The sequence below is a fragment of the Chlorocebus sabaeus genome, chromosome 1, assembly GCF_047675955.1.
Source record: "Chlorocebus sabaeus isolate Y175 chromosome 1, mChlSab1.0.hap1, whole genome shotgun sequence".
NCBI classification, from domain to species: domain Eukaryota; kingdom Metazoa; phylum Chordata; class Mammalia; order Primates; family Cercopithecidae; genus Chlorocebus; species Chlorocebus sabaeus.
This window is the reverse complement of record NC_132904.1, coordinates 11,494,932-11,520,389: the sequence shown is the minus strand read 5'-3', so window position 1 is coordinate 11,520,389 and position 25,458 is coordinate 11,494,932. Positions and strand designations below refer to the sequence as shown.

Below are 25,458 nucleotides of genomic sequence, written 5' to 3'. Positions count from 1 at the left end.
GTGGATCATTTGAGGCTAGGAGTTCAAGAACAGCCTGTCCAATATGGCAAAACGCTGTCTCTACTAAATATACAAAAATTAGCCAGCCATGGTGTGGCACACCTGCAATCCCAGCTACTCAGGAGGCTGAGGCACGAGAATCACTTGAACCCAGAAGGGGAAGGTTGCAGTGACTCAAGATTACACCACTGCACTCCTGCCTGAGCAGCAAAGGGAGATTTCTGTCTCAAAAAAAAAAAAAAAAAAAAAAAGTCATAAATGGAATCATGCAATGTGTAGCCTTAGTCTGGATTCTTCGGTTAACATAATGCATTAGAGTGTTACCCGTGTAGACACGGGTATCAGTAGTTTTTCCCTTTGTATTGAGTAGTATTCCACTGTATGAATATGCCACAGTTGGTTTAACCGTGTAACAGCTAAAGGACATGTTCCATTTGGGGCCATTATAAATAAAATCACTGTACACATGTGCATACAGGTGTTTATGTGAACATAAGTTTTTATCTCCCTTAGGTGAATACCTGGGAGTGGGACTGCTGGCTTATGGCAAGAATTTAACTTCAGTAGAAACTGCCAGCCAGGCGTGGTGGCTCAATCCTATAATCCCAGCACTTTTAGAGGCCGAGGCAGGCGGATCACCTGACATCAGAAATTCAAGACCAGCCTGGCCAACATGGCGAAACCCTGTCTCTGCTAAAAATACAAAAATTAGCCAAGTGCAGTGGTGGGCGCCTGTGGTCCCAGCTGCTCAGGGAGCTGAGGCAGGAGAATCGCTTGAACCTGGGAGGTGGAGGTTGCAGTGATCTGAGATCGCGCCACTACACTCCAGCCTGGTTGACAGAGTGAGACCCTATCTCAAAAAAAAAAAAAAACTGCCAAACTTGTACATTCCCACTAGCAATGTATGAAAGTTCCTCTTACAGGCCGGGCGCGGTGGCTCATGCCTGTAATCACAGCACTTTGAGAGGCCAACATGGGTGGATCACGAGGTCAGGGGTTTGAGACCAGCCTGGCCAACATAGTGAAACCCTGTCTCTACTAAAAATACAAAAATTAGCCAGTTATGGTGGCACATGCCTGTAGTCCCAGCCACTCAGGAGGCTGAGGCAGGAGAATCACTTGAACCTGGGAGGCGGAGGTTTGGAGTGAGCCCAGGTCGCGCCACTGCACTCCAGTCTGGGCAACAGAGTAAGACTCCAGCTTCAAAAAAAAAAAGAAAGTTCCACTTAATCCACATCTCCACCAGCACTAACTAGTGTCAGCATGTTTTATTTTGGCCACTCTAGTAGGCATTTAGTGGAATCTTATTACGGTATTGATTTGCATTTCCCTAAATGGGAAGAGATATTTAACATCTTTTCATGTGCTTTTTTGTTATTCGTTTTTTTTTTTTTTTTCTTTTTGAGATGGAGTCTCGTTCTTGTTGCCCAGGCTGGAGAGCAGTGGCGTGATCTCAGCTCACCACAACCTCCGCCTCCCGAGTAGCTAGAATTACAGGGCGTGTGACCCCACACCCGGCTAATTTTTGTATTTTTAGTAGAGATGGAGTTTCATCATGTTGGCCAAGCTGATCTTGAACTCCTGACCTTGTGATCCACACACTTCGGCCTCCTAAAGTGCTGGGATTACAGGCATGAGCCACTACGCTTGGCTTGTTGTTCATATTTCTTCAGTGAAGTATCAAAGTCTTGCTGATTTTTTGGTTGGTGTTGTTGCTTACTGTTGAGTTTTAAGAGTTTATATATTCTAGATATACCTTTTATCAGATGCACCAATGTGGTCTGCAGATGTTTTCTTCCAGGCTGTGGTTTGTCTTTTCTTTCTCAATATTTTATTGCAAAAAGCAGTTCTCAATTTTGCAGAAGTCCAGTTTATCAGTTTTTTTAAATCAGTCATGCTTTTTGTGTTATATCTTAATATTTGCCTAACCCAGCATTGCAAACATTTTTCTTATGTTGTCTTCTAGAAGTTTATGTTGTCTTCTAGAAATAAATAAAAATTTATTCACTTTGAATAAATTTTTGTATAAGATGCAAGGTATATATCAAGGTTCCATTTTTTATTTTTGTTGGGTTTTTTTGTGGCTACATAGTAGGCGTATTTATTTGTAGGACTACATAAGATACTGTGATACAGACATGCAATGCGTAATAATCAGGGTAAATGGGATATTCATCCCTTCAAGCATTTATCCTTTGTGTTATAAACAATTCTATTATTTTAGTTATTTTAAAATGCGTAATTAAATTATCAACTATAGTCACTGTTGTGCTATCAAATACTAACTCTTATTCTATTTTTTGTACCCATTGCCAATCCCCCCTTCTGCCCCAACCCCACTGTCTCCCAGTGCTAACCATCTTTTTACTCTCTATCTTCATGAGTTCCATTGCTTTGATTTTTAGCCCCCACAAATAAGTGAGAACATGTGAAGGTTGTCTTTTTGTGCCTGACTTATTTCACTTACCATAATGACTTCCAGTTCCATCCATGTGGTTGCAAATGACAGAATCTCATTCTTTTTTATGGCTGAGTAGTACTCCATTGTGTATATGTATCATTTCTTTTTTCATCTGTTGATGGACACCTAGTTAGCTGCCAAATCTTGGCTACTGTGAACAATGCTGCAGCAAGCAAGGAGTGCAAATAACTCCTCCATATACTGATTTCCTTTCTCTTGGGTGTATAGCCAGCAGTGGGATTGCTGCATCATATGGTAGCTCTATTTTTAGTTTTTTAAGGAACTCAGGGTTGTTTTTTGTTTTTGTTTTTGTTTTTTCCTGGAGTGCAGTGGCATGACCTCGGCTCACTGCAACCTCCACCTCCTGAGTTCAAGCAGTTCTCCTGCCTCAGCCTCCTGAGTAGCTGGGATTACAGGCACCCACCACCATGCCTGGCTAATTTTTTTGTACTTTTAGTTGACATTTCATGGCATAGGCACAGTTGATTAAATCGTTGACCATTAGTTATCAACCTTCAGCCTCTCTCCCCGTCCCCAGAGGTAGAGAGGTGAGACTGAAAGTTCTGGCCCTCTAATCACACGGTTGGTTCCCTGGCAACCAGCTCCCCATTTTGAGGCTACCCAGCCCCTAACCATCGGTCATCTCATTGGCATACAAAAAGATTCTTTACCACTTTGGAGCTTCCAAGTGTTTTAGGAGCTGTGTGTCAGGAAACAGGAAGACCAAACTTTGTGTCCAGGCCTTCCACATCTGTGGTTTTACCTAATCTCAGGTTGAAAATATCTGGGAAAAAAAAAATCTATAGAAGCCTGCCTTTGCAGGCCAGGTGTGGTGGCTCATGACTAATCCCAGGACTTTGGGAGGCTGAGGCGGGTGGATCACCTGAGATCATGAGGTCGAGGCCAGCCTGGCCAACATGCGAAACCCCATCTCTACTATAAATACAAAAATTAGCCGGGCGTGGTGGCTCACACCTGTAATCCCAGCTACTCAGGAGGCTGAGGCAGGAGAATCACTTGAACCCGGGAGATGAAGGTTGCAGTGAGCCGAGATCGCGCCACTGCACTCCAGCCTGGGCAACAGAGCAAGACTCCTTCTCAAAGAAAAAAAAGAGAAATGAAAGGGGATTAAAACTCTCCTCTTGTGCACTGAATTGTTTCTGGGTGAGGCCACAGGGGAGGGGGTTGGCAGGTCCAGGTGGAGCCATGCATGTCAGACATGCATAAAAACCTAAAAAGATATTGCAAAAGGCCAGTCTGCAGTAGTGGTGGTATCTGAGGGAATGGTTGGCAGTCTATGTCTACACCTCATTAGAATCAGGTTCCCCTCCTCCCCCAGCTTGATGAACTTTTTATTTTTTTGAGATGGAGTCTCGCTCTGTTGCCCAGGCTGGAGTGCAATGGCATGATCTCGGCTCACTGCAACCTCCGCCTCCCAGGTTCAAGCAATTCTCCTGTCTCAGCCTCCTGAGCAACTGGGATTACAGGCATGCACTGCCATGCCCAACTAATTTTTGTATTTTTAGTAGAGACAGAGTTTCACCATGTTGGCCAGGCTGGTCTTGAACTCCTGACCTCAAGTGATCCACCTGCCTCAGCCTCCCAAAGTGCTGGGATTACAGGCTTGAGCCACCGTGCCCGGCCCCCTAGCCATTCTTTTAGGTTAGGCCTGCTGGCAACAAATTCTTTCCATTTGCCCTTATCTGTGTTATGGACTGAATGTTTGTGTCCACCTGAAAATTCAAGTGTTGAAGCCCTAACCTGGCTGTGTTTGGAGATGGCCTCCGAGGAAGTAATTAAAATTAAGTGAGGTCATAAGGATGGAGTCCTGAACCAATAGGATTAGTGTCCTTATAGGAGGAGACACCAGAGAGCTTGCCCGCCCTCATGGGCACAAGAAGAGGTCATGGAGCAGTGTGCACGCAGTGAGATAGTCACCACCTACAAACCAAGACAAGAAGCCTCAAGGCTGGGCACGGTGGCTCATGCCTGTAATCCCAGCACTTTGGGAGGCTGAGGCAGGTGGATCACTTGAGGTCAGGAGTTCAAGACCAGCCTGACCAACATGGCGAAACCCTGTCTCTACTAAAAATACAAAAATTAGCCGGGTGTGGTGGCACATCTGTAATCCCAGCTACTCAGGAGGCTGAGGCACAAGAATCACTTTGACCCAGGAGGCAGATGTTGCAGTGAGCCAAGATCACACCACTGTATTCCAGCCTGGGCAACAGAGTGAAACTGTGTCTAAAAAAAAAAAAAAAGGCCGGGCACTGTGGCTCATGCCTGTCATCCCAGCACTTTGGGAGGCTGAGGCGGGCAGATCACGAGGTCAGGAGATCAAGACCATCCTGGCTAACATGGTGAAACCCCATCTCTACTAAAAAATACAAAAAATTAGCCGGGCGTGGTGGTGGGCACCTGTAGTCCGAGCTACTGGGGAGGCTGAGGCAGTAGAATGGCATGAACCCGGGAGGCAGAGCTTGCAGTGAGCTGAGATTGCGCCACTGCACTCCAGCCTGGGTAACAGAGTGAGACTCTGTCTCAAAAATAAAATAAAATAAAATAAAAGCAGCAGCAGCCTCAGAATGAAACCTACCCCTCTTTGGCACCTTCCTAATACAATCTGAGAGTGTCTTGATTTCTCCTTCGTTCCTGAAGAATATTGTTGCTGGATATAGAATTCTGGATTGATAGTTCTTTTCTTCAGCACTTGAAAATGCTGTTCTTCCTTCTGGCCGCCATGGTTTCTGGTAACAAATTGTTTTGTCATTAAAATTGGTTTCTCCCCTATAGGTAAGGTGTCATTTCTCTCTTGCTACTTTGAATATTTTTTAGTCTTTAGTTCACTGGTGGTTTGATTATGATGTGTCTTAGTGTGAATGTGTTTGTGTTTAGTCCTATTTAGGGCTTGCTCACCTTAAATTGGTAGATTTATGCTTTTTGCCAAATACAAGGAATTTTCAGCCATTATTTTTTTGAATACTTCTCATTCCCACCCATTTCTCCTCCCCTCTGGGAGTCTAATGACTTGAATGTTAGTTCTTTTGTTATGGTCCCACTGGTCTGCTGGGCTTTGTTGATTTTGGTGTTTTCCAGGCCCTGTTCTGCTGTTCAGACTGAGTGATTTCTAAGTCCAGTATTAAATTTTTTCAGCTCTAACTTCCATTTGGTTTTTCATTACATCTTATATTTCTTTGCTGAAACTTAATAATTTTTTTTAGTTATTTCAAGTTCATTGAAGCATTTTTATGATGCTGCTTTTTTTTTTTTTTTTTTTAAGGGACAAGGTCTCAGTCTGTCACCCAGGCTGGAGTATGGTGGTGTAATCACAGCTTACTGCAACCTCGAACCCCTGGGTCAAGTGATTCTCTTGCCTCAACCTCCCAAGTAGCTAGGGCTTTGAGTATGTGCTACTATGCCCAGCTAATTTTTTTTTTTTTAAAGATGGGGTCTTGCTATGTTGGCCAAGTTGGTCTTGAATTCCTGGCCTCAAGAGATGCTTTTGCCTCAGCCTCCCAAAGTGCTGGGATTACAAAGCACAGGTATGAGCCACCATGCCTGGCCAATGGCTGCTTTAAAATTCCTGTCAGGTAATTCTAACATCTGTGTCATCTTAGTAATGTCATCTGTTAATTGTTTTTCCTTAGGTTGAGCTGTTCTTGGTTCTTCGTATGATGAGTGATTTTCTCTTGGATTCTAGACATATTGCATATTATGTTTTTTAAGACTTTGGATCTTATTTATTTAAATCTTTTATCAGGTCTTCTCTAACCTGTGCGGATCAGTGTAAGGGGATGCTGCCTTGTCACTGCCAGATGGAAAAGGTGTGAGCTTCTTTGGCAGCAGAAAGTAGATGTCTAAGCCACACACCTGGATTTGATTCCTTGCTCTTTACCCAGAAGACATTTGATATTGGAAAGTTGCCTTTTTGGTTTCCCCACCTGTTAAATTGGCATGTAATCAGGGCAGCAAACACTTACTGTTTACCTCCACATGCTAGACATTATTCCAAGTGTTTAATATGCAATACCTACCTCATTGATGGTTGTAAGGATTAAACGAGTTGATGTTCTTCCTCATTTTACTCATGAGGAAACAAGCACAAAGAGATTGAGAAGCATAGCTGGATTGGTAGGCATTATCTGGGCAGAGAAGTATGGAGAAAGGGTGCTAGTGGTAAAAACAACAGCATGTGCAAAGGCACAGAGACACACAGGCTCCTGGCATGTGGTAGCCCTCCCTTATCTCTGGGGGATGTGTTTCAGACCCCCAGTGGGTGCCTGAAACCACCAGTAATACTCAACCTTTTAGCAACTGGTTTGGTTTTTTTCTTTTCATATATACATTAGTTAGCCACAGTAAGAGATTAATAACAACTGATAATAACATAGAACAATTGTAACAGTATACCAGCATCACTACTCTTGTGCTTTGAGATCATTATTAAGTAAAATAAGGGTTTCTTGAACACAAGCACTTACAGGTGCTACTGCAGTTGATCTGCTTGATATTCAAGACAACTACTAAGTGACTAACAGGCAGCTAACTTATACAGTGTGGATATGCTGGACAAGGGGAGGAATCACATCCCTCTGAAGGATAGGGTAGGATGGTGTGAGAAGTGTTTATTTCTGGAATTTTCCATTTAATAATTTGGGGCCATGGTTGACCGAGGATAGCTAAAACCCCAGAAGCAAGGCTATAAATAAAGGGACTACTGTATTCAGGGAAAGCTAATATTTCAGTAAAATATAGCTAAGGAGAGAAAATGAAGCTGGAAAAGCAGGTCAAAGGCCAGGTTAGGAAGGGCTTTGTACTTTTTATTTTGTAGGTCATGGAGTGCCAAGTCAGATTTCTCTTTTTTTTTTTGAAACGGAGTCTCACTCGTCACCCTTGGCTCATGGCAACCTCCGCCTCCTGAGTTCAAGTCATTCTCCTGCCTCAGCCTCCCAAGTAGCTAGGATTACAGGCACGCACCACCATGCCTGGATAGTTTTTATATTTTTGGTAGAGACAGGGTTTCACCATGTTGGCCAAGCTGGTTTCAAACTCCTGACCTCAAGTAATCCGCCTACCTCCTTCTCCCAGAGTGCTAGGATTACAGGCATGAGTCACCACATCCAGCCTCCAAGTCAAGATTTCTCTCTTTTTTTTTTTTTTTTTTTTTTTTTTGAGACAAAGTCTTGCTCTATTGCTCTATTGGAGTGCAGTGCTGTGATCTCGGCTCACTGCAACCTCCACCTCCCAAGTTCAAGCCATTCTCCTGCCTCAGCCTCCCGAATAGCTGTGACTACAGGTGCGGGCCACCATGCCCAGCTAATCTTTTGGATTTTCAGTAGAGACGGGGTTTCACGTGTTAGCCAGGATGGTCTCAATCTCCTGACCTCGTGATCTGCCCACCTCGGCCTCCCAAAGTGCTGAGATTACAGGCATGAGCCACGGTGCCCAGCCAAGATTGCTCTCTTAAAAAAAAAAATGTTCCTCTGGCAATGGAATAGAGGATGGATTAAAGGGGGCAAAGTAGAGGAAAATCTGGAGCCATTTCTAAATTCTTAATTCTTGCTTTTCAACTTCTTTTTGGTTTTAGGTTGTGGGTCTGTCTTGAACACAGATGGTGAGGTTGAAATGGATGCTAGTATCATGGATGGAAAAGACCTGTCAGTAGGAGCAGTGTCCGCAGTCCGGTGTATAGCAAATCCCATTAAACTTGCTCGGCTTGTCATGGAAAAGGTATATGTGACTAAAGCAGCCTTTTCTTATGAATTGTTATCACTATACTTCAGTGATAAGGGCTCCAACTGTGTGGAAATACTTGAGATCACTGTTTTCCTAAAATATATATACAAAACAGAAGCAGTGTATTTGAGTTTCTCACATCAGCCAAGATTGTTGACTAAGAATCACTTGACCAGTGAGTGATTACTTTATCTTCCTGTATTGTCTTCATACCACATACAAAACTGACCAGACCAGCTATTTAATAGCATGTGTTAAAGATGGATTGAGTTCTCTAAATTTAACGTAATATGTAAATCGCATCTCTAGTAATGTTCCAATCAATTGGGGTCTTTTCTTTTTTAATGCAAAAACTCAGTCAGGCTTTTTTCAGCATACAGAAAAGCAAACCACTGGAATTTGTATTTTGGATCCTTTGCACCCAGAGAGAAGTAATTATTTCAACACAGTTGGAACAGTTAAAAAGATTTAAAATTTTCAAAAACACAATCATTTTCTCTTTTCTTTCTGGCCTCAGACACCTCATTGCTTTCTCACTGACCAAGGTGCAGCACAGTTTGCAGCAGCTATGGGGGTTCCAGAGATTCCTGGAGAAAAACTGGTAACAGAGAAAAACAAAAAGCGCCTGGAAAAAGAGAAGCACGAAAAAGGTGCTCAGAAAACAGATTGTGAAAAGTAAGTTATCAGGGAAACCCACCCCCAATAATTCAATGTAGTCTTTTCTATTTGCCTAAGTGTCGGCCGGTCTGAGAAATAAAGGGAAAGAGTACAAAAGAGAGAAATTTTAAAGCTGGGTGTCTGGGGGAGACATCACATGTCAGCAGGTTCCGTGATGCCCCCTGAGCCATAAAACCAGCAAGTTTTTATTAGCAATTTTCAAAGGGGAGGGAGTGTACAAATAGGGTGTGGGTCACAGAGATCACATGCTTCAAGGGCAACAAAAGATCACAAGGCAGAAGGTCAGGGCAAGATCACAAGGTCAGGGCAAAACTAGAATTACTGATGAACTTCCGTGTCCTGCTGTGCACGCATTGTCATTGATAAACATCTTAACAGGGTTCAAGAGCAGAGAACTGGTCTGACTAGAATTCGCCAGCTGGAATTTCCTAATCCTAGCAAGCCTGGGGGTGCTGCAGGAGGCCAGGGCATGTTTCATCTCTTATCTGCAACTGCATAAGGCAGACACCCCCAAAGTGGCCATTTTAGAGCCCCCCCCCCACAGAATGGATTCTTTTCCCAGGGCTGTTAATTATTAATATTCCTTACTGGGGAAAGAATTCAGCGATATTTATCTTACCCGTTTTCAGTAATAAGAGAAACGTGGCTCTGTCCTGCCCGGCCCACAGGCAGCCAGACTTTAAGGTTATCTCCCTTGTTCCCTGAAAATCGCTATTATCCTGTTCTTAAGGTGCCCAGATTTCATATTGTTCAAACACACATGCTCTACAAACAATTTGTGCAGTTAACGCAATCGTCACAGGGTCCTAAGGCAACATACATCCTCAGCTTACGAAGATGACGGGATTAAGAGATTAAAGACAGGCATAGGAAATTATAAGAGTACTGACTGAGGAAGTGATAAATGTCCATGAAATCTTCACAATTGATGTTCTTCTGCCATGGCTTCAGCTGATCCCGCCGTTCGGGGTCCCTGACTTCCCACAACAGTCAGTCTTACCTGTGGCTCACATTATTTGGGAGTTATTAAAATATGAAAGTTTGACAAATACCTGGTTATCTACAATTCATTTGTTATGTTATGTTTTTTGTTTGTTTGAGACTGAGTCTCCCTCTGTTGCCCAGACTGGAGTACAGTGACCTGATCTTGGCTCACTGCAACCTCTGCCTCCCAGGCTCAAGCGATTCTCCTACCTCAGCCTCCTGAGTAGCTGGGACTACAGGTGCACATCACCGCACCCGGCTAATTTTTTTTTTTTTTTTTTTTTTTTTTTTGTATTTTTGGTAGAGATGGGGTTTTACCATGTTGGCCAAGCTGGTCTCAAACTCCTGACCTCAGGTGATCCGCCTGCCTTGGCCTCCTAAAGTGTTGGAATTACAGGCATAAGCCACCACGCCCAGCCTCTGACATGATTTAGTAGAAGAATTTCATGTATTAATGTATCAGTTATCTGGATTCTTCTTGATCAGTTTATCTTAGACTAAACAGGTTATCTGTGATCTAGTGTACCTTATAAACGTAAGTACTCTTTCATAGTTTAGAGAAATCAGCACAACTGTTAGAAATTCAAATTAGTCATGTTCTGAATTACAGTTTTCTGTTACAGATTTTTAAATCCCAAATAAAAGGCCACTTATTTAAAGCAAAATTTGAAAGTAAAATGTGAATATGGCCTGGGAGTTTATAATGGAATTTAATCTATTGACTCTGCGTACTTTTTAGAGTAATAATATTTAACCAGAGGTATACCTTGTATCACCTAGGAGCTTTTTCAAAATATACATGTTTAGGCCACCCCGCCAGAAGAATCAGGTTTAAATAGATCTGAGGTGGAGAGGCCAGACAGGTATGTTATAAAAAGCGTTCCCAGGTCATTCTGATGTGTTCCTCAGGTTCAGACTCTGTTTTAAAAGATTGGCCTTGGCCGGGCGCGGTGGCTCACACCTGTAATCCCAGCACTTTGGGAGGCCGAGGCAGATTGCCTGAGCTCAGGACTTCAAGACCAGCCTAGGCAACATGGTGAAACCCCATCTGTACTAAAGATACAAAAAAGTAGCCAGCCTTGGTGGCACATGCCTGTAATCCCAGCTACTCGGGAGGCTGAGGCAGGAGAATCGCTTGAACCCGGGAGGCGGAGGTTGCAGTGAGCTGAGATCCCGCCATTGCACTCCAGCCGGGGTGACAAGGCGAGACTCTGTCTCAGAAAAAAAAAAAAAAGATCGACCTTACATTGGCAGCTGTTGACGACCTGACTGAGTGTGCTTTTGTGTCTGTGGGCTAGAGTCATAGGAGTGGGGTTGCCTTATTCATGATTTACGTTCGTTTTGAAAGATGTCACCACATTGCTTTCCAGAAATTCAGTAACACCTCTCCAGCAGCCCCTGCTGCTTTTCCACGTAAGCAAGAGGGGCTCCTGCCGTGGGCCCTGCACTTTAAGGACCTTCATATCATAAACACACAAAACAATTGACTTATTCCAGAACACATAGGACCCCTTTGTCACTCAACGTTGACACAGCTTGACCCATAACCCTAATCATTGCTCTTGTGACTAACACCATTCAGCCACCGAGGAAATCTCCACATCCGTTGCTCTGTGTCTTGGAAGCAAAAGGCACCTGAGTTCAAAGTTTGGGGGTAGTGCCACTGTTGACCTCAGAAATGGACACTGCTTTGGAGTGTGGGGAAAATTCAAACAGCAGAAGGACTTAGGTAAGAGAAAAAGACTAATTAATTCACTGGTGAAATAGTTTCTTGCCTCACAAAGTATTATTTCCCTGTAGTGCCAGGTATCCATTTTCTTGCCTCTCTACGTGTTGGAATGTGTGGTTCTGAAGATTTTCGCAGGGAGGGTTCTGTGGTGTAATGGTTAGCACTCTGGACTCTGAAGATTTTCATGAGTTCGTATAGTGTCTGCAGAAGTTGCACATGGGGACTGTTACTTTTCAGTTTGTGTATGGGTAGGTCTAGAACAGCACCGTCCAATAGAAATACTGTGAGAGCCACAAATGTAATTTAACATTTTCTAGTGGCCACATCCACAGTGACTCACGCTTGTAATCCCAGCACTTTGGGAGGCCAAGGAGGGTGGATCACATCTAAGGTCAGGAGTTCAAGACCAGCCTGACCAACAGGGTGAACCCTGTCTCTACTTAAAATACAAAAATTAGCTGTGTGGTGGCGGGCACCTGTAATCCCAGCTACTCAGAAGACTGAGGCAGGAGAATCGCTTGAACCCAGGAGGCAGAGGTTGCAGTGAGCCGAGATCATGCCATTGCACTTCAGCCTGGGCAACAAGAGCGAAACTTTGTCTCAAAAAGAAAAAAAGAGAAATTAATAATATATTTTATTTAACCAAGTGTATCCAAAATATCATTTCAACATGTAATGAATATAAGAAATTATGAAATGTCTTGCTTTTTTTTTATACTAAATCTTCAAAGTTTGATGTGTTTTACACTTACAGTACATCTCACTGAGAACAGCCACATTTAGCTAGCAGCCACTCAGTAGCCACATGTAGATGTAGCTTCTGTAAGTGCACAGCACAGGTCTAGACAGAACCTGTGTGAGAAAAACTGATAACAGAGAAAAACAAAAAGCACCTGTAGTTGCTAATTCTCCATGTTAGCAACTACATGGACGTTAACTATTAGAATTATGAATGGTTTTATTTTGATGAAAATATTTAAAAGATGTAGTTAATTTAAAAAATATAGTGTTAAAATTTTTAGCTTTTATGTATTGTATTTACTAATTATAATTCATGTTTTAATGTTAATAAAAACTTTGTATATTTTATAATTTTATAACTTTTTGGAAATTATGTCTGCAAATTACTGTTTTTTTTCTTTTTTCTTTTTTCTTTTTTTTTTTTTTTTTGAGACAGTGTCACACTCCGTTGCCCAGGCTGGAGTGCAGTGGCACGATCTCGGCTCACTGCAACCTCTGCCTCCCAGGTTCTAGCAATTCTGCCTCAGCCTCCTGAGTAGCTGGGATTACAAGTGTGTGCCACCACACCTGGGTAATTTTTGTATTTTTAGTAGACACAGGGTTTCACCATGTTGGCCAAGCTGGTCTCGACCTCCCACCACCACGCCTGGCTAATTTTTTGTATTTTTAGTAGAGACGGGATTTCACTGTGTTAACTAGGATGGTCTCGATCTCCTGATCTCGTGATCCGCCCACCTCGGCCTCCTATAGTGCTAGGATTACAGGTATGAGCCACCGCGCCCGGCCAACTGTTTTTTTTTTTTTTTTTTAGATTAGCTCTTTATTTTTTGATGAAAATACATTCTCATTTTTTATACTTTGGATATAATTACATTTTACTTTTAATCCCTTAGATTATTGAAAATGAGTATAAGTCAAGATTTTGGTAGAATAAGAATGCTAAAGTGGAGCTCACAAAAGAAAAATGAAAAAGGAAGTAAAAATCTTCAAAGAAGCAGGCTGCTTGCATTTTCCAACACTGGAAGCAATAAAAGTAAGCAGTCTTCTTCCAGGGTGACCCACATAAAATTCACTAACCAGACCTTATAAAGGTTTTGCTAAATGAAGATTTACTTGTTAATCAAAACAATGAAAATTAGTAAGAAAATTATTCTCACCAAATCCCAGTTTGAACAAGTCAGATGAAATCCTTTGCAACTTCGTCTTCTTTACTAAAGGAAGATTTAATTGCTAATCTCAAAGAATCACACACAAAAAAACACATATCCAGTTACAGGAATTGAGGGAAAGAGGCCAAATAAACAGACAATTGATTTTACCGGAAACAGAACACAATGTAAAATACTGATGTAATATTCTCGAAAGAATAATACAATGTGTCTAATATTTAGCCAAGCCTAATAATTCTTTTCATGACACCATTAGTACAGTGTGTGCAAAAAACAATGGAAATTTTCTAGGTTTAGTAAAAGAGATTTCAAAATTTGGTAAAATGCCAAACATGTAATTAAGACAAAAATAATGAAAGTAATGATCATTACCTAGGATGGAGAATTCCAACAGATATGTTTAATAGGGAATAAAGTGAGATGTGAAGTCATATATAAAAATTTTTTTGTCAATAAATTTTTTGGTTTTGTGGGATTTTTTTGTTTGTTTTTTTGAGACAAGGTCTTACTTTGCCACCCAGGCTCAAGTACAGTGTTACAGTCATAGCTCACTGCAGCCTCAATCTCTCAGGCTCAAGTGATCCTCCCATCTCAGCCTCCCAAGTAGGTGGGACTGCAGGCATGCACCATGCCTGGCTAATTTTATTTTTAGTAGAGACGGGGTGGTGCCATGTTGCCCACATTCGTCTTAAGCTCCTGAGCTCAGGGGATCCTCCTTCCTGCTTGGCCTTCCAAAGTGCTTTGGTGAGCCACCAAACCTGGCCAAATTTTTTTTTGAGAGAGAATCTTGCTCTGTCACCCAGGCTGGAGTGCAGTGATGTGATCCCGGCTCACTGCAACCTCTACCTCCCGAGTTCAAGAGATTCTTCTGCCTCAGCCTCCCGAGTAGCTAGGATTACAGACACATGCCACCACGCCCGGCTAATTTTTGTATTTTTAGTAGAGACGGGGTTTCACCATATTGACCAGGCTGGTCTCCAACTCCTGACTTCGTGATCCACCCGCCTCGGCCCCCTAAAGTGCGGGATTACAGGTGTGAGCCACCATGCCTGGCCCAAAATTTTTTAATAAAATAGTTACTCAGTTCAACTAGAGTGTACCATGGTACTCATAGTACCATGAGTGTACCATTACTGCTTGAAGAAAAGTCTAAATCATTCCATGTTTCATTGGCTTTATATCTCCTCCTTAAAGTGTGGTTTTTGAATTACGTGAATAATTGAAAGAAAACTTTCCATTTAGACATTAATTTCAAGGATTGTTGAAGGCAAGCCTGTGACAATGGAGCAAATGTGGTTGGTAAATGAGAGATGTATAAGCAAGAAGCTTGGCTAAGAATCCAGAAGCAAACTATGTGACACATACAGCCCATCGTTTGAAGTTTGTTTCTAGGATGCATGACCTCCACTGTGCCACTAGTGGTGATGCTTGGGAACAACAGAGGGAATACATGCAGTGTTTCCTAGATGTGCCCAAAGATGGAATATCCTGATTAAACTTACATTTCACCCTATAACAAGTCTCAGGCGCACCATGAGAATACCAACGAAATGCTGTTGAAATAATTAAATTGAATTTAGATAAGAAGAATTCAGCAAAACCATAAAAAGTCTTCAAAGAGCAAATCGTGGACTTTAGCAAAAAGCAAAATTAATTTTGAACTTGTAGTATTTAGTATAAATCTGATTTCTATTAATAAGTTTAACAAAACCATAACCTATATATATATGTATATATTTTTTCTGGGAGTACCTCCTTCCTTATCTGACATACACACACACACACACACACACACACACACACACAGACATATATATATATATATATATATATATAGCTACTTCACCTTTAAAGGATTTAAATTTTTTTTAAGTTTATAGAAACAAAACCGAAACTGCATGTGAGATATACAACAAAATCCAAGGAAATTGAAACAAGAGAACAAAAGTATTTATCTAGCTTGAAGAAAATTCATAGATAATCCCTAAACCAGTTTTTATAGAGACTTTTTTCCAATTCATTATAAATCGGAGCATAGTATCTGAAGAGAGATTTGAACAAAATTGAATAACATTCTCCTGTTTTTGATTTTCTTCAATATGAATATACCAGCATCAAAACTTAAAAGAATTTATCTGCATAGACCTAGATACTGTTTAAAAGATTATAAAAACAACTGTAAGTGATTGTGATTTATATGATCAAGTTAAAAATTTTAATACTCTCTGCAGTCACAATTTATATATAAATCCATACAGTATTTGAGTGTGATAATGTGAAAATCAGGATTCATTTCTAAATCTAAGTACTGCTTTGAGAATTTTGTTGGTAATTCCAGTTGCTGCTGCTTCAGCAGAAGGAAGCTTCTCCAAATTAAAATTAATTAAAAACTTGCTAAAAACTATGTTGACTCAAGAAAGGTTTTCTTTTTTTTGCCATTTTGTCAGTAGAATTCATGTTAAGTATAAGAATATCATCAGGCCAGGCTTGGTGGCTCACGCCTGTAATCCCAGCACTTTGGGAGGCCGAGGTGGGTGGATCACCTGAGCTCGGGAGTTCACAACCAGCCTGAGCAACACGGTGAAACCCCATCTCTACTAAAAAATACAAAAAATTAGCCAGGCCTGGCGGCATGCACCTGTAGTCCCAGCTTCTCGGGAGGCTGAGGCAGGAGAATTGCTAGAACCCAGGAGGCAGAGGTTGCAGTGAGCCGAAATCACACTACTGTACTCCAGCCTGGGTGACAGGGCAAGACTCCATCTCAAAAACAAAAAAAAACATCATTAGTACTCCCTGGAATGAAGCCAAGAAAAAAATATTTTTATGGAATAAATACATAATTTATTAAATATGTGTGTGTGTGTGTGTGCGCGCGCGCCATTCATCTGCCATCACCAGCCAATTAACAAATGACCCTGGTATGCACAATAATAACTAAGTTAAGTCATCATTGGTGGTTTGTCAACTTTCGGTCATGTGAAAACCACAGCTTTTCAATATTTTTCCAGATAAAATAGTATGGAGGTTCCTAAAGAAATTAAAAATAGAACTACCTTATAACCCAGCAGTCCCACTTCCAGGCATATACCCAGAGGAAATGACATCACCATCTAGTAAATATATCTGCACTTCCATGTTCATTGCAGCATTATTCAAAATAGCCAGGATATTGAAACAACTACATTGTCCATCAATGAAGAATGGATAAAGTATAATGTATATATACAGTGGAATATAATTCCACAGTAAGAAGAGGAGATCCTGCCATTTACAACATGATACTAAGTGAAATAAGCCAGCACAGAAATATACTACATGATCTCACTTACATATGGAATCTTAAAAAAAAAAAAAAAGAAAGATTGAGGCGGGGAGTGGTGGTGGCTCACTCCTGTAATCTCAGCACTTTGGGAGGCCAAGGCAGGCAGATCACCTGAGGTCAGGAGTTCGAGACCAGCCTATGGTGAAACCCCATATCTACTAAAAATATAAAAATTAGCTGGGCATGTGGCACACATCTGTAATCCCACCTACTTGGGAGGCTGAGGCAGGAGAATAGCTTGAACCCGGGAGGCAGAGGTTGCAGTGAGCCGAGATTGTGCCACTGCACTGCAGCCTGGGCAACAGAGTGAGACTCCGTCTCAAAAGTAAATAAAAATAAATAAATAATAAAATATTTTAATTTTGGGGGGCAAGTGGATTACTTGAGATCAGGAGTTTGAGACTAACCAGTTTAGGATTACAGTATTATTGGCTGGGCGCGGTGGCTCACACTTTTAATCCCAGCAGTTTGGGAGGCCGAGGTGGGCAGATCACGAGGTCAGGAGATCGAGACCATCCTGGCTAACACAGTGAAACCCCCTCTCTACCGAAAATACAAAAAATTAGCCGGGCATGGTGGTGGACGCCTGTAGTCCTAGCTACTCGGGAGGCTGAGGCAGGAGAATGGTGTGAACCCGGGAGGCGGAGCTTGCAGTGAGCGGAGATGGCGCCACTGCACTCCAGCCTGGGCGACAGAGCAAGACTCCGTCTCAAAAAAAAAAAAAAAGGATTACAGTATCTCCCCCTTACCTGCGGTTTCACTTTCCGTGCTTTCAGTTACCCACACCCAACCGTGGTGTGATGTTTTGAGAAAGAGACCACATTCACATAACTTTTACTACAGTGTATCATTATAATTGTATTATTGTTAATCTCTTACTGTGCCTAATTTATCAATTAAACTTTATCATAGGTGTGTACATACAGTATAGGGGAAAACATAGTGTTTGTAGAGGTCAGTGCTAGCTGAGCTTTCGGGCATCCACTGAGGGTCTTGGAACGTATCCCCTGCAAATAAGAGGGGGACTACTTTATTACATCTACTGCTGCTGTGAACACCTTGTGTAAGCTTTTTTGGTGAACACCTGTCCACATTTCTGATGGACAGATACACAAGTGTATAATTTGCTGAGTCATGGGATGTGCATATGATCAGTTCCAGTAGGCATTGTGAAATGATTTTCCAAAGATGTTGGTACAGTCGACACTAACAGCAGTATTGAATGAGAGTTCCGGTTCCTGCACATCCTTGCCAGGTTTGATGTGCCTCTTCATTTTAGCCATTCTTCTGGAGGGCGGGTGGAGTGGAAAGAATGATTTTTTTTTTTTTCTTCTGAGATGGAGTCTCACTCTGTCACCCAGGCTGGAATTCTATGGCACAATCTCAGCTCACTGCAACCTCCACCTCCTGGGTTCAAGTGATTCTCCTGCCTTAGCCTCCCGAATAGCTGGGATTAGAGGCACGCGCCACCATACTCAGCCATTTTTTTTTTTTTTTTTATAGTAGAGATGGAGTTTCACCATGTTGGCCAGGCTGGTCTCAAACTCCTGACCTCAGATGATCTGCCTACCTCGGCCTCCCAAAGTGCTGGGATTACAGGCATGAGCCCCCGCACCTGGCCAAGAATGATTATTTTTAAGATTGAACTGAGATTGTGTCACTTCTTAACTCAAACTGCCCAGTGTCCTCCCATTTAGCTCAGAATAAAAGCCTTTGCAATGGCCTAAAGGTAGGATGATTATATTCTTTAATGTTTAAACCGGAACTTAATTTTGAGAGTAAAAGTGGTGCTATTAATAATACAGCCATGACAGCAGGCATAAATTTGAACTGGCCTGGGTAACTAGTGTGTGGTCACCCCACTTGTCAGAGATGTTGTGATCTGGCCTTGGCTGTCCCTCCGATCATTCTCCTACCACGCTCTCCCTCATTTTATTCTCTCCAACCATGCTTGCCTCCTTCAAATTCCACGCACGTGACAAGCATGTTTGTGCGTCAGGAACACTCGTCCCCAGTAGCTGGCATGGCATGATTGCCCCCCTGTCCTGTAGAGACACCCTGTATAAAACAGCACCTCCCCACCATCACTCTTCGCTGGTGCTGCTTTGTTTTTTGTTTGGGTTTTTTGTTTTGTTGTTTTGTTTTTGTCACCTGACATATTACTGCCCTGTTACTACCACCGTCTACCCCAAACGCAGGCTCCATGGGAGAAGGACTTTGTTTAGCTTACCACGGTGTCCCAGCACTTAAAACAGTGCCTCAAATACAGTTCATTATAGAATCTTGCTAGTGGGTACGGGGTGTTCGTGTACAATTTCTTCAACTTCGTTACAGTCACGCGTCGCATGACAGGACGAGAAATGCATCCTGAGGAGTGCATAGCTGGGCAATTTCATGGCTGTGCAAACACCATAGGGTGCACTCACACAAACCCAGATGGTGGAGACTAGTACACATCTGGGCTGTGTGCTCCAGCCTGTGGCTCCCAGGCTACACACCTGTGCAGCGTGTGACTGTCCTGAATACGGCAGGCAGTTGTCTCACAATGGTATTTGTGTATCTCAACATAGAAAAGGTACAGTAAAAACAGAGTATTATAATCTCATGGGACATGCAGTCTGTCGGTCAAAACATCATAGGTGGCACATGACTGAATTCGAGAATTCATAATAAAATGTTAGGGGAAAATTAACTGATTTCATCTTTACAACAACCCCGTGCACAGGGTGCATAGGCAGGCAGCATCCGCGACATCCTGGAGGTTGTCAGAAACGCAGGATCGGCCGGACGAGGTGGCCCACGCCTGTAATCCCAGCACTTTGGGAGTCCAAGGCAGATGGATCACCTGAGGTCAGAGGTTCGAGACCAACCTGGCCAACATGGTGAAAACCCCATCTCTACTAAAAATATAAAAATTAGCCAGGTGTGGTGGTGCATGCCTGTAGTCGCAGCTACTTGGGAGGCTGAGGCAGGAAAATCACTTGAACCCAGGAGGCAGAGGTTGCAGTGAGCCAAGATTGTGCCACTGTACTACAGCCTGCACGACAGAGTGAGACTTCATCTCACAAAAAAGAAAAAACCTGCAGGATTTTGGGTCCACCCGGTATCTACCAACTCACTTTTTCCTTTCCTTTCTCCTCTTGGTGGCAGCTTCAGAATCTCTGTGGGCCCAAGGATCCAAGGGATTCTTATACGCACTGAAGTTTGAGATGCACTCTTACTTTTATCCCCATTTTATGATGGGGACAGTGAGACACAAATTAAAACTTAAGGTCACAGCTAGAAAACGGTGGTGTTGGGATTGGATGTACTCTTAAAGCTGAGTGGTAGAGGAGTGCCCAGCGATCCTCCTGTAACTTACACGTAGAATGAGACGCAAGCGGGTTCTGTCTAGAATGTCGGACTGGGTGCCCCATCTGCCGTTAACATCTAACATGAGACTTTAAGTGGTTTTAAGCTACGCTGTGGGTTATGGGGTTCATTCTCATTTTCAACCTGTCGCTTTTTTCCTGTTTATTTTCGGCAGAAACTTGGGAACCGTGGGTGCTGTCGCCTTGGACTCCAAAGGGAACGTAGCCTACGCGACCTCCACGGGGGGTATCGTTAATAAAATGGTCGGCCGAGTTGGGGACACACCGTGTGTAGGTAGGACCGAGGGATGGCTCCTGCCCCTTCTCCTTTTCTCCCACCCTCAGGCTCTCCTCATTCTCTATTCCCTGCCCCTCTCCCTTTCTTGATGCGTTGCCTTTCTGCTCTTGGTGCGGCTCCAGGATGTCTGGGAGTGACGGTGGGGTTGGAAGGGGTTATCCGGGGTGCTGCCTTGAGAGGGTGTTTGTATCTGGCGCCACCGTTTTTCCTAGATTGCATGCCTTTTTGGAACAACCTGGGGAGAGAAGTGGAGACAGGATGCTAACGTTGCCCCCAGTCTACCCTGTAGTGATTCTGTCTTCTCTTTAGCTGCAGTTTCAGGATCTGCAGACTTACTTGAGTAAGGCTTACTCCCAAGACATGGGCAATCTGAGAAGTCTGAGACTGCAGTTATTAGATTTGAGCAGCCTGAAAGTGACATACTTCTACAGACACATCACAGATTGAGATGTCGTTTACATTAACGGGGAAGCGCGTCATCTCGTTCCCGGGAGCGGGTGAGAGGCGGGGCCGGGGGGCTGTATGTTTCACTCCGTGCAGACTTTCACACTTTTCATGCAGGAATCCTCATGAACCCCTGCAGGTGACTGAAGTTTTGAGAAGCAGCTAAGTTGTTCCATCTGCCCCAAAGAGCAGCTTATTCTTTCAGAGGAAAATTAGCCTTACCTTCCCTTTTTAATATGTTGCTCTAGTCTTTAATAATAATCTACACTCTTGACAATTCTTGACACCCTTTTTCCGTCATGAACTCAGAGACACTGGAAGTTTCCTTAAAGAGTAGGGGCTTGGTAACTCCTCTACTCCTTGGTATATCACCTAAGAGATGTGAAGTAGTCTACCTTTCTTTCTCCTTGGCAAAAATCCCACCAAACTATGCCTGGTCAGTAGTGCAGCTTGCTTCAGCTGGGTTCAGACCAGGCCACGGGGCCACTCCAGGTTAGATCCTAGAAATTAATTTTAAATTGAGTTACAGTGGTAAATCTTGACAAGAAATGGCATAAGCTAAATTCTCAGAAGTCTTTGTCCAGCTGTGAGCACCAGGTATTCTCTGCCTGGCCTTCTGAGGAGCCTCTCCAAGGAGCCCTGCCGCTGTCCAGGCCCCCGCCTGGACAGTCAGCAAGGACAGTGCTAGGCACATCAATGGTCACCTCAGGCAGTGCACTTGTCCTGAGAAGTGCATGTGGCAGGGAGGACACCTTCACATACCCAAAACCTGTGCCAGGATCGCCCTTGGAGACACCTGGCCTTCTGTGGTCCTAGAGTAACTGGAAAGTAAGCAAAGACTTGGCTGCTTCCAAATATTAGGGCACATTGACACCATGGGACCTGGTCAGTTAATTCTCCAGCAGAAGCTTATAAGAAAAAGTAAAGGCGCCTCCTCCCACTGCAGCAGTTCATTTGCTGTCCAGTGTCAGCTCCCTCCCCAGCCAGAGCCAGGGATTCTCTGCCTTTGAGAACCTGTGGGGCCTTATGACAGTCCAGTGCAACATCTCAACTTCTGAGTCCTCGCCCATGTCCAGCATCAGTAAGCAAGGCACATGTCAATCATCTATGCTTCTGTATCAGCTGCTGGAGGGTAAAGTAAGCAAGGCACATGTCAATCATCTGTGCTTCTGTATCAACTGCGGGAGGGTCAAGTAAGCAAGGCACATGTCAATCATCTATGCTTCTGTATCAACTGCGGGAGGGTAAAGGCAAACCCTTCCAAGGCTAAAGGACTCGCAGGCTGGTAGCTGTGTGTGAACAGATACAAGAATGACTTAGAGAAGGCTGTAAGGTTCTTTAATCCAAGACCAAAATAAGGAAGAAATCTTATCAAAGTAGCTTTCATTCCAGACCCCACTTAAGTGGATAGCCCAGAATAGTTCCCTCAGGTCCAGTTTTGCCCACCCTCAACAAATACAACTGCCACCCATCGGACAGTGTGCATGGCTGTTAGGTTGTGGGTACACGTTTTCCCCAAATCTCTGGAACATGACGGCCTTGCTAGAGATCCATGTAATGCAGCCATGCTGTTTCCTCCTTCATAGTAGGTGGGGCATGAGGAGGAGACAGGGAGAGGGTGGCTTCATTGAGCAAAAAGGAATGGCTATGCTTTGGGGCCAGGGAGACGCTGTCCTGCTATAGCTGCTCTGTGAAAGGTCTGGCCTGCCCCTCTGAGGCTTCCTTTATCCTCCTAAATTCTGGGGCATCTACATGATGCTTTCTAGTCCACCTTTGCATCCGCGGATCATGGCTACTAACCTGGCCTTTGTCTGTACTTGAGCACCCTTCGCGATTTAACTTTTATGTAGTGTCCGACTTCTAATATGGATTTGAATTTCTTGACTGTTACTGCTCAGAACAATCACCCTTTTTGAGCAGGAGCTGGAGGTTATGCTGACAATGACATCGGAGCCATCTCAACCACAGGGCATGGGGAAAGCATCCTGAAGGTGAACCTGGCCAGACTCACCCTGTTCCACATAGAACAAGGTACACAGACCAGGACAAGTAACATAATTTGTGAAGATAAGTGCATAGAAGGTATTTGATAAGTAAGCGTATGAAGTGTAGGAAACCCTTTCCTGTTGGCTACAATGTTGCTTTCAGGTCCTTAACACCTTGTTTTGACTTTCCGCCTTCCCTTAGGTCTGGAATGGGAGAGCATTGAGTACTGTTACCTTCCCCATCTCAGGAGAAGGGGGCAGTAAAGAGACACTGAGCCTGGGTGTGGGAGGGAAGACACCTCCACTTGGGCTAATGCTAGGGCTCTGTCTCAGGGCAAGGAGGTGAGGACCCTCCTCTTAAGCGTTCAGGTGTTCATTTACCAAAAATCCTTGCCAGCTCACTTGGGCATTTCAAATGGCAAGTGATTTTCCCATGAGATTCCTTTCAGTAACGTGTGTTGTTTCTCAACCCCTGCTTGTTTTCAGGAAAGACGGTAGAAGAGGCTGCGGACCTATCATTGGGTTATATGAAGTCAAGGGTTAAAGGTTTAGGTGGCCTCATCGTGGTTAGCAAAACAGGAGACTGGGTGGCAAAGTGGACCTCCACCTCCATGCCCTGGGCAGCCGCCAAGGACGGCAAGCTGCACTTCGGAGTTGATCCTGACGATACTGCTATCACGGACCTGCCCTAAGCCCCTGGAAGATTGTATTCCAGATGCTAGCTGAGAGGTCAAGTACAGTCTCCTCATGAGACGTAGCCTAATCAATTAGATCTAGAATTGGAAAAATTGTCCCGTCTGTCACTTGTTTTGTTGCCTTAATAAGCATCTGAATGTTTGGTTGAGGGGCGGGTTCTGAAGCGATGAGAGAAATGCCCGTTTTAGGAGGATTGCTTGAGCCTGGGAGGTCAAAGCTGAGGTGAGCCATGATTACTCCACTGCACTCCAGCCTGGGCAACAGAGCGAGACCCTGTATCAAAAAAAAGGAAAAAAAGAAAGCAGCAGCATGATCCTGACACCACAGATGTGGGAGACCCACAGCATGCAGACACTGTGGGCTGAAAGGTGGGAAGGGAGGGGCCAGTGGAGGTGGAGGCATTTGAAAGTGAGACAGCAGCAGCAGAAGCGCTGGTGGCCCAAGTCCAGGTGACCCTCAGAATGTTGCACAAGAGCATCAGGGGAAAGAACCAGAATCCTTTAAGGGAAATCTTCTTCATGTACGAGAGAGTAAAGGGGTTTTTCTAAGAAGGTTCAGCTCTTCTCCGACTTACCTGGACATTTCTAGATACTTCCAGAGGACCCTGTGGGAACCCGTAGCTCCCTAACCTGGAGATGGGAGGTCGTAATGGAGATGCTGTGGGATTTCTTGAAGTTTCTTGGGTTCACAGAGAAGCCCCTTCACTTGTTCTCCCACGAGCCAGCCTCCACCTGCCAAAGACACTCTGGTCCTCATATAGTGAGTAGTGGGGCTCACGGCCTCTCCAACAACAGAGAGGAGCTGACTGCTGTAGAGCTGGCCCTATGACTTCCTGAGTCCTCACCCTGTCCAGTGCTTTGAGATTCTTCCCACCTCCCCATCCCCCCAGCTGGATCGGGCACTGTGCATTGTGGTCAGCATGGTGAAGAAAGTCATTTCTTTGGTGGACAATATTCCCCTTTATCTCTCATTACACTGGAAATGTTACTTCTGCTGTATCGTCCATGCTCAAGGTTTTAGTCTGTCAGGGCTCACCTTCTCGCTGGAAAGAATTTGCTTAACTTGACATTCCATGTGCCGCTAATAAAATCTATTTTGAAAGAATAGGGGTGTGGTTGGGAGTCACTGTTGACAAAGACCAGAATGTACACGAGCTCTCCCCTTGGTCTCAGTTCCGACAGGTGTACCACAGAGACCTGGAGATGAGGATGGTGTGGGGGGTGATATGTGCCGCCTTGTGGAGTACTCGTGAGTTTTCCAGAAGAACCGAACTTTTTCTGAGTGGGTCAAGGAAGAAGTCAAACCATGATAGGTTTGACTTCTTGGTTCATGATAGGTTTATGGCTCAGTCTTCCTGCAGTTTGCCAGCATCCATCCCAGACAGAGGTGCATTAGTTGAGGATTGCCACAACACGATTCCACGGACTAAGTGGCTTAACCAACAGAAATGTATTAATATTTTCTCACCTCTGGAGGCTGAAAGTCCAACATCAAGGTGTCAGCCGCGTTGGCTTCTCCCGAGGTCTCTCTCTGTGGCTTGTCTAACAGCTGGCCATCTTCTCGCTGTGTCCTCACGTGGTCTTTCCTCGACATGCACAGCCCTGCCGTCCGTCTCTGCATGTCCTAATCCCCTCTTCCCATGAGGACACCGGTCATGTTAGATTAAGGTCCACCCTAATGACCTCATTTAACCTTCATCACCTCTTTAAAGGCTCTGTCTCCAAATACACTCACATGCTGCGGTGCTGGGGTTCCGGGCTTTCAGCATGTGAATTTGGGAGGGGACAGAATTCAGCCCATAACAGGAGGCAAAACAGAATCATGTTGGGGTTTGGAAAGGGGAGACCCTTTGGAGAAGACAACAA

At 43.9% G+C, this 25,458-nt stretch overlaps 1 protein-coding gene across 1 annotated transcript in view; it reads left to right on the top strand.

Moving 5' to 3' along the window:
- The window catches only part of ASRGL1 (asparaginase and isoaspartyl peptidase 1), a 29,859-nt gene extending 5,162 nt beyond the window's left edge, over nucleotides 1–24,697 (top strand). Inside the window, exons 3-7 of the mRNA XM_007995626.3 lie at nucleotides 8,049–8,191; nucleotides 8,715–8,872; nucleotides 20,347–20,465; nucleotides 22,833–22,943; nucleotides 23,384–24,697. Coding sequence (XP_007993817.3) covers nucleotides 8,049–8,191; nucleotides 8,715–8,872; nucleotides 20,347–20,465; nucleotides 22,833–22,943; nucleotides 23,384–23,589 — 737 coding nt within the window. The 3' untranslated portion in view covers nucleotides 23,590–24,697. The remainder of the gene's footprint in view (nucleotides 1–8,048; nucleotides 8,192–8,714; nucleotides 8,873–20,346; nucleotides 20,466–22,832; nucleotides 22,944–23,383) is intronic.
- Nucleotides 24,698–25,458: the final 761 nt, after the last annotated feature.